Source organism: Dipteris shenzhenensis, chromosome 28, assembly GCF_047967505.1.
Source record: "Dipteris shenzhenensis isolate YYH24624 ecotype China chromosome 28, Dip_SZ_1.0, whole genome shotgun sequence".
Classification (NCBI taxonomy): Eukaryota; Viridiplantae; Streptophyta; class Polypodiopsida; order Gleicheniales; family Dipteridaceae; genus Dipteris; species Dipteris shenzhenensis.
The window spans coordinates 40,071,833-40,081,408 of NC_141623.1; the positions used below are offsets into that span (position 1 = coordinate 40,071,833).

Here is a 9,576-nt window from a genome sequence, read left to right on the forward strand (position 1 = left end):
TTTCTCTATCTTCAACTAATGGTATTTGGAATTTCATATGTATTTCATTGAGGCTCAATATGTATTAAAATTCAAAAAGTTTCTTCCTAAAACAAATCCTTCCATTACTAATTTGTGAATCCCATGCCTTGCCACATTGCCATGACTTTATTGAATTAAAAATGTGCATGTTTCTTGGGTATCAAAGTGTAAGGGATGCACCATTGACAGTCCTGCCATCTCAAGTGACATGTTGGTGTGTGAAGGACCTTCACTTTCTTGCATATTAACATGCAAAATTTGTCCTCCGTGCAGCTCTCGAAAACAAATCCTTCTATTTCTAGTCAGTGAAATTGCATGCCTTGCCACACTACCATGACTGTATTGAATCACAAACGTGCATATCAAAGGAGAGGGGATGCACCCATATGACAATCCTTAGCAATGAGCATCCCTTACATCTCAATTGACATGTTGGTGGGGTAAAGCACCTTCATTTTCTTGCAGGGTATCACACTATACCATTGATAGTCCTTAGCATCCTTCCACCTCACTTTAGCAATCCTTAACAAAATTTATGTTTTAAAGAGTTTCCTTAGGTGAGAAAGGTGCGAAGTTTGAAATTCTGATGCGTTATCTCTTCGAGCTTTTAATTTACATGTTGGTGGGGTAAAGCACCTTCACTTTCTTGCAGGGTATCACACTATACCATTGATAGTCCTTTAACAAAATTTATGCTTTAAAGAGTTTCCTTAGAAAGGTGCGAAGTTTGAAATTCTGATGCGTTATCTCTTCGAGCTTTTAATATGGGACTAAAACACTGCCTTGAAAGCTCGTGGGAGCGTTCTTCCACTCATTTCGTAGATCTCTCTTGGATTCAATGAGGATTTCTTCCATAACCAGATCAAAGAACCTCATCATGTTTGCTGTATGACCACGATAATCCACTATACTTTCGCTAGATTCCACTGGACGAGGAGAAGAAAGATGCCACTAACCGAAGAGAAGAAAGAGATTGAGCTAGATGCCACTGTTAAAGCTGGCAAACTGCGAAGGAGAGCATTTGCGGTTCCTATAGTCAAATAAAGACAGTATCATAGCGTCTCTGTGTGTGTACATGTGTTGTCAAAGATATAAGTATTTAGCGTCTCTGTGTGTGCGTTTATAGACAGACAACACTGAGTAGCTATGCAGACGTCGGGTATATTGGTGCCGCGAATATCACATTATGATAACTCGCAGGACATTCTCCTCGTTGGAGAAGGAGATTTTTCATTCGCCTGTGCGCTCGCAACTGCGTTTGTGTCTGCAAAATACCTTGTTGCGACTTCCCTGGACAGTCTGGGTACTAGTTATCTCATTCTTCTTTTCTGATGTTGACGAATTGCTTGCCATGCAATCTAATGGCTAGAATGACGGATCTCGCTTGCAGAGGAGCTGCAAAGGCATTATCCGACGATCAATGGCACCTTGGAAACTTTACGCAAGGCGGGCGTTGTTTTGATGCATGACGTCGACGCAAGAGAAATGGCCGCCGACGCTCGATTTAGTAATCTGACCTTCGATTGCATCGTCTACAATTTCCCACATTCTGGTTTTCTGCCAGGATTTCGGGAGAATACACGAACGCTAATCAAGTACGTTCCGTCTTCAAGCTATCTTTATTTAGCACATACACTGCATACGAAAACGCGATCACACGAGTGGTTGAACTGATCATTTCTTTGAATCTTCGGTTACAGACGACATCGCAAGCTGCTTGATGCGTTTTTCGAAAATGCCACCAAGTTAATGAGAAATAGCGGGGAGATACACGTGACGCATCATGTTCGACATCCATATAGTGACTGGAACTTGGAGGAAAAGGCAGCAGCGAAAGGCCTATGCCTGAAACGCGTGCACCACTTTGATCCGAGTATATATTTGGGATACAAAAATCGCAGGGGGAGCGGTGCACACTGGGGTAGAACGTTCCCCATTAAGGAGTGCGCTACATACGTTTTTGCGAAGAAGTACCAGGGTATGTGCATTCTAACATTATAGTTCTGAATGAAATTTAAATTCATGGAAAGATTTATGTTGGGCATCGTATGAATGTAGACCATTCATCAGCTCTCTCACCTCAGCTTTTTTCACGTAGATGAGTCGAAGTACCTGAATGTTACGTGGAGGGCTTAAAGACTTCAATTCTCCAAAGACTCCGAGTCTGCAAGAGCTGGAGAGCTCGGCAGCATTTCTGAACTCTTTTGTATTAAAGGCGTTACAAGTACCGTACTCTCTTATGTAAAAATGTTATAGTTAACGTTTCCCAATTCCCAAGTTATCGTTTTGTCTTTAGGCAGGAAATTATTCTACAATGGATGCAAGTATTACACCCATCTAGAACATCACAATAATCTATTCTCTAAGCTTGGCAAAGCTGTCATTTACTACGTCAACATTGAGGAAAAGCTAAGTCTAATAGTCGGCGATATTTCTTGGGAATATGGGAAAAGCTGCCTCAAAAGCTAGCTTATTTGAATGAAGAGTAGCTCCAAAATGGAGCTTGCTTGAAATTCTCCTTATCACACTTGTATCTTGCAGGTTTTCACGTAACTTTATGACAATGTTACTAATCTAGTTGAACTTTCAAGGGGATTCATATGCTTCCAAATGAACTAGGGTCAATTTGGTTTGCAAGGATAGTAGGTGAACTTGTGAATCCTCGTGTGATTGAATTCCATGACTATGATTTGTTAGGTGCTTTCATTGCAAAACATTGCATGCACAATGTTGTTGTGATGTGTTGAATGCAATGAATCTAAACTTTATAACATTCTAGGTAGGGCCATTAACATGTTGATTGCCATTTTTAATTTCTATTTTATTAATTAAACCATTACAAATTATTGTTGCTAACTATAATTTGAATTCAAAAATTACTTCATACGAGGAAGTCTAATTTAACACAAGAGGAAGTCTAATTTATATTTTGCAAAGAAAATCAATTACAACTTGGTTGCAAATTAAAAGCTCATCCATTACAAAGGGGGAAAACTTTTAGTAAAGAGGCATGGAGAATTCCCTAGAATTCTATGTTGAATGGCATCTTATTGGTAATTTGAAAGATACTCAAGTGCTTGTATGATTATGGTAGCTACAAATGAAAAATATGCATGCTTGTATTGCACACAATCTCAAAATATGTAACTCTAGGGATTCAATGTGCAAAAACTTAATGTAGACATGCATTCAAGCTACCAATCAAAATATGATTATCTTACATGGGTGTTTGATTATAATCCTCTTAAAAAAATCTACTCATAGCATTTCCTATTTTAAAATCTCTTTTAAAATCATAATCAAATGTAAACAATATGTAAATATTGGTGTAATTGAAAGACCCCTTCGAATGACTTCATGTACTATCATACATATTCCTTAGTAAACCCCTCGAAAAAGGTAAGCTTATAATGGGAACTTGGAATTTTCTCTTATGAAGAAGAGCATCTAGATATGAAGGACACTAAGTGGGATTCCATTTTGCTTTGATTTGTATTGGTTTAAGTATATATATACTCAATGAACTATTGCTACATTTGTCTTGAATATGCTTGGACTTTAGGCTACAAGAAATATCTAGAAGCTCCATGTAGTAGATGGATAATTGCTTTTAGCAAAAAAAGGTCAAGGTGGCAACATTTTCTTGCTAAAGTTCCATGGTTAGAGGAAAGGCCTGGAGTTTCTTATTCAACCACAAGGTCAAGAAAAAGAAAACATACATTGTCCATGCACTCTAGGTTGAAAGTACTAGAAAGCTTGTGCGATAGCCCTATAGGTGGGATTTTATCCTCTAATATCTACTTTGGAGAAAACATGTGGACAAATCTTGATTTATCAATAAAGTTACTTTGATAGGCTCAAATAGACTTGATCAAAAAGATAAGATGTTTTAGAGATATTGAGGATGTCCTTGAAATTTGAGAATAAATTTACTTTGATAGGCTCAAAAAAGAGATAAGATGTTGTAGAGATATTGAGGATGTCATTGAAATTTGAGATAATACATGGGGATTCATATGGCTAGCTCACCCACCACAAGAAGGGACCATAGGTGCATTTTCAGATGCATTTTTTGACTTAAATTAAAAAGTGACGGGTGTGTATTAACTTGCATCTATTAGCACATCTATAGACCTACATCTAAACATGCATCTATATAACAGTAGGATGCACTTATACACGCGCTTATACATGCTCTGTAGTATTTATTCATTTTTAAAAGAACATTGTGTGGTTGCAGGAATCCCATTTCTACAGTGTGAAATGGAATTCTTGCAACCAACAGCATTTTAATTTGCACGATTCTATGCACGTCTATAGCTATTGGTAATTCATTATATATTATTAAACGAGTTAAGGGATGAAGTACTAGAATTCAAAGTCATATACAAGCCGAAGATTAAAATTTCAAATAAAACAAATTTATATCACAAAGCATTCATGGATAAAACATTACATAAGGAAATTGATTGCAAACAAAATAACAGGAGTGCATATTAATTCATGGCCCAAAAAGTGTTTTTGTATACATATTGCACGAAGCCAAGCCATCTGTCACTTCAAGTACAAAAAAGAACACTAGCTATCTAGCACTACATCTATGACTAATCGGAGGCATCCTTGTCATCACTCTCGCCACCCTCGAAGCCTTCTTCATCACCTTCTTCCTCTTTAATACCCCGCCTTCTTCCTCCTCAATACCCCTAGGAGCTTGTAAATGAGAGACATGTATCAATGTATGTAAAATGAAGACAACTTTACAACATTGACATTTCTTAAGTACTTTTAAATACCTGCATGGGAATTCCAGTAGCCCAGCTATACTCCTCCTCAGTAATCATCTCCTTGTCATAGAAGTGCCTCCAAGCTGCATGCCATGTTGACTATAATAGGCTGTCTTAGTAGGAGTAGGGTATCTGTCTACGATATCAAGTTGCAAGATGACATGATTTGCAGAGGGGTTAGAACAAAGGAACAACCTCCTAATAAACCACATAAACACAACATAATTTGAGATCAATACTTACAAATTAGGCCTCCCATGATGCAATACTTCCTGCTTGGAAATGCAAGGATCCCTATTGCTCCATTTGGATCCATTGTGCCTCTCTGTGCTACTGCAGACTAGGGTTCTCTTTCGCTAGCTTCAGGGCTTGCTTTGTTAGATATGCTCAATGCCCCACCCTCTTGGTTACCACCAGTGGTCCAAGGTGCTCAAGTTGTAAGGCCCCCATATGAGGAGAAGCCACTTGTGAGCCCGGGACACTGGATGGATCCTGACTTGCATGTCAGATGAGGTCTATCAATGAGACCGTTGATGGTAGAAAGGTGATTGTGTGGGAGCCCCTTATTCTTGTTGGGGCTTGGGGGCCAGTTGGCCCCCAACTGGGGGATCCCAGGGGGGCCAGCAGCCCCCCTGGTGGGGGTTCGGGGGCAAGAGCCCCTGAGGTGATAGTATAGGTAATATTCCTTGAATATTCCATGGACGACTAGTCGGTTCCACTGATTAGGTCAACTAGTCGGCTTCACCGACTAGGTTGACTGGTCGGTTCCATCGCATTAGGAAAAAAGGGAGCTCATTTTGGGGCCTTTTAGAAGAGAGAGAAAATAGGCTCTCAACCAATTAGGAGTGGGCCAACGTAACGTTGAAAATTCAACAAAAGAAGATGAAAATAAGAAAAAGAAATAGTACTATATGTTCATAGAAGCATGTCACATTAATGAGGTGATCTGATTTGAATCTTTAAAAATCTATTTTCTGTGTAAAATTTGATGATTCTGACACCGCAGACGCGTCCGGAACGGCCCAAAACCCCAAGAACGGCACTGGAAACGCTGGAATCGGACATCCGGTGGCCGTTTCTTGGGGTTTTGGGCCGTTCCGGACGCGTCTGCGGTGTCAGAATCACCAAATTCTGCACAGAAAAGTGTTGCTCTTATACGAACATTGAATGTAAAGCATGTGAAAGAATATATTTATTCCTTTTCACACTGACATTTCTCACACAAGTATCCATATTTTCTTGCTTTTGTAGAGAGAGAAAAGAGAAAATAGTGAATTTCCTACAGGGCCCCAAAATGAGCTCCCTTTTTTCCTAATGACTATGTTGATCCGACTACCGCCCTCATAGCTATAAAGAGGCAATCTCCCCAATCCATTGTACCAGATCAGATCTTCTAGCTAATAGCTCTTCACCTAGCATCTGTCTAGATCGCTATCTAAGCTCCACTATGGGAGCGCACAGGTTGATGGAGCCATCATTTGTACTACATCACTATTGAAGGAAAATTTTATTCATCTCTACTTTGCTATGTACTCTCTATTCTTTGTTTAGTTTCTATTCGACTATGCTGTGTAATTTAACATGGTATCAGAGCCCAGGTGGCTCTAAGGATCGAAGAATAGAAGAGAGGCGAGGGCTTCAACAGCATACGAAGTGATGGCAATAAGAAGTGACTCGAGTTCAACAGAGCTGCTGTTGCACCAACAATCCAGGTTTTGAGGATTTGCCCACCAGCCTTCACTGAAGGCAACAAGCTAGATGGTACAAACTACATTGTGGAAGTTTAAAATTATTGCTATTCTGGATTCATATGAGCTTCTGGAGATAGTAATGGCGACTGATCTAGAACCACAAGGAACCCCCAACCCAGCAAATCTGGGGAGCACAATACCTCCTAACACCGACCTTCTACGAGCTTGGAAATGCAAGAATGCAAATGCTCTATGTGCCTTGGTTACAAGTGCTACTGATAGTGTTTTGACCTTGATTCAGCATACATCAAAGGCAACTATGGCCTAGAACATATTGAAGAGTCAGTATGAGACAAGGAATCAGACAAGGATCTAGAACTTGGAGAATCAACTCGTAGCTGAGAAGTTTAATGAAGGAGAGACAGCAGAGGCATTCATAAGCCGAATCAAAAATCTGCATAACCAAATGGTTGGTGCTAGGATACAAAAGACTAGCGAAGAGCTAGCTCAGCGATGTCTCCGGATATGTCCACCAAGGGTTGATGGATTGGTAACAGTGGTTAACACAGCTGAGACCCCAACCATTGTCATTTGAGGAGTTCTGTGCTTTACTTATGGAGGAGGAATTGAGACTTAAGGCTCGAGATAGAGGCGGCAATGGGGATGCTGCGTTCTCTACCACTGCGAAAGGCAAAGGTGGTTCCTCCACCAAAGGTGAGTCCTCTACTAGTGGTAACAAAAAGAAGAAGGGTGGCAAGAAGAAGTTTCAGGGAGAATGCTTCTACTGCAAGAAGAAGGGCCATTTGATTGTGTAGATTTCCAGGTCAAGAAAGCAGATGAAAAGAATGGTACCCTGAAGAAGACAGATAAGAGAAAAGAGACAGCTAACACAGTGGAAGCAGAGTTGGATCTATTTTTGGCCATTGAGGAAGAGTGTTCCTCAGTTCAAGAAGCATCAACCACTGATTCATGGGTGTTGGATAGTGGTGCCTCCTGTCATATGACCTACAAGAAGGGTCTATATTGTTCCATGCAGCTTCTACAGGAACCCATCACTGTGACAGTTGGAAATAACACAAAATGCCCTATTGAGGGTACACATACGGTTCCATTTGTTTCTGTAAATGGAGATGTTCAAAAACTATCTAATGCGCTATATGTTCCACAAATCAACAAATATTTGCTATCAGTTGCTTCCATAACTGATCTTGACCATGAGGTGAGGTTCAACAAGATAGGAGCAAAAATTCTAAATAGTGCTGGCAATCTTATTGGCATAGGAGTAAGGAGGAAACACCTGTATGAGCAAAGTACTCTTACAGCCACCACTGGAGTAGGCACAAGTAGACTTTGGCACAAAAGATTTGGTCACATCAGATTTACAGTGTGCTGAAGCAGATGCAAAAGCAAGGTATGGTTGCTCACTTACCTGCAGTAGCAAAAATCAAAGAAGTGTGTGAAGCTTGCATGATGGGCAAGCAACAAAGAAAGGCATTCCTGCAAGAAAGCAAGAATAGAGCAAATGCTCCTCTAGAGTTGGTGCATGTTGACTTGTGCGGTAAGATGCCTACACAAGCCTCGAGGAGATCTTCCTACTTTTTTATAGATTGTCGATGACTATAGTAGGAAGATGTGGGTGTACTTTCTTTGCAAAAAGGCTCAAGCTTTTGGTAAATTGAAAGAATGGCTATAGCTTGTTGAAAATGAAATAGGGAGAAAAGTAAAGAAAATCAAATCGGATAGTGGTGGTGAGTTCGTTTCTACAGAGTTTGGAGATTTTTGCAAGAGCAAAGGGATCAAGTGACAAATGACGACACCTCTGTTATGGATAAATTTGACCAAAGTAAAAAGGCATAAATATGAGTGTGTGTTTGTATGTGTGGCAATAGTATAATAAAATATGGTGTGCGTAGGGCCCAAGGTTGAGGTGGCAGGGCATGACCATGTGCCACCCTTCCATGTAAGAGGACCCATAATGTGTGATGTACATAATCCATAGTAGTAATATTATAAAATGTAAGGTGGCATGGCTCCTCCATGTGCCACCCCTCCATCTAGGCTACATTTAGTGAGATATGGCCCAAAGTCCATGGGAGAAGTAATATAAAATAGGTGGAGATGGATATTATATTGGATTATTCCCTCCATGTGGGATAGGCCCATGTGGGGGAGGTATAGAAGGTCAAAGAATGCAAGCTAAATAATGGGGAAAGTAGGATGAGGTGGCAAGATTCCTTGTGCCAACCCGTCCTCCTAGAGGTTTGAATGTATTATAAAATTGGGGAGAGACCAAGGGAGTATCATAGACTTGAGATATGGGGCTTGATTTATGTGGAAAAATGAGGCAAAGGGTTGTTGCACACAATTGAGAGTGCGTAATCGCCTAGCCCACATGGGAGACTTTTCCACACACACCATGCATGTGGGAGGATGCATTTATTGGGAGAGACCCCCTCTCTTGGCTATAAAAGGAGGGGGCTATTCCTTGATGAGACACGCGCATTCTTGTAAAGCCACCTAGCTAATACTTTGATTTCCCCCTTCCCTTCCTTTCAAATAAAGCATGGTCCTCTTCCTTTGATGTCTCCATCTTTACACTCCCCTTCCCATCATGTACATGCTCCTCTTCCCCCTCTCCCTTTCCCCTTGTGCCATAGTCTCCCTCTTCATTCCCTCCCCCTTCTAATCTCTTTTCCCCTCCCATGATAACATTTCACCCTCATGTTCTCCTTTCCTCTATGGCCCTTGAGTGCTGCCATGCTTAGTGTCTAGCGTCTTTTCCTGATTTTTTTTATGGCTAACACCACATATGCCTCAACAAAATTTGGTTGTTGAATGCCGAATGCAGACCACCGTGAGATGGGGAGGTGTATGTTGAAAGGTGCTAGATTGCCAAACCACTTTTGGGCTGAGGCTGTTAATACTGCGGTTTACATCCTTAATCGCAGCTATACAAAGGCACTCAAAGGTAAAACACCACATGAGGCTTATAGCGGTAAGAAGCCATCTGTCTTCCACTTCAAAACATTTGGGTGTGAATGCTATGCGCATGTACCAGACAAAGAGAGAAACAAGCTACA

At 40.7% G+C, this 9,576-nt stretch overlaps 1 protein-coding gene across 1 annotated transcript; it reads left to right on the top strand.

Annotated features, from left to right (window-relative positions):
* Positions 1-1,167: 1,167 nt before the first annotated feature.
* On the top strand, positions 1,168-2,157 carry LOC147883561 (uncharacterized protein At4g26485-like). Its single transcript, XM_087399514.1, has 4 exons — positions 1,168-1,324; positions 1,412-1,616; positions 1,722-1,999; positions 2,120-2,157. The coding sequence occupies exons 1-4, from the start codon at positions 1,168-1,170 to the stop codon at positions 2,155-2,157; spliced, it is 678 nt and encodes a 225-aa protein (XP_087255640.1).
* Positions 2,158-9,576: the final 7,419 nt, after the last annotated feature.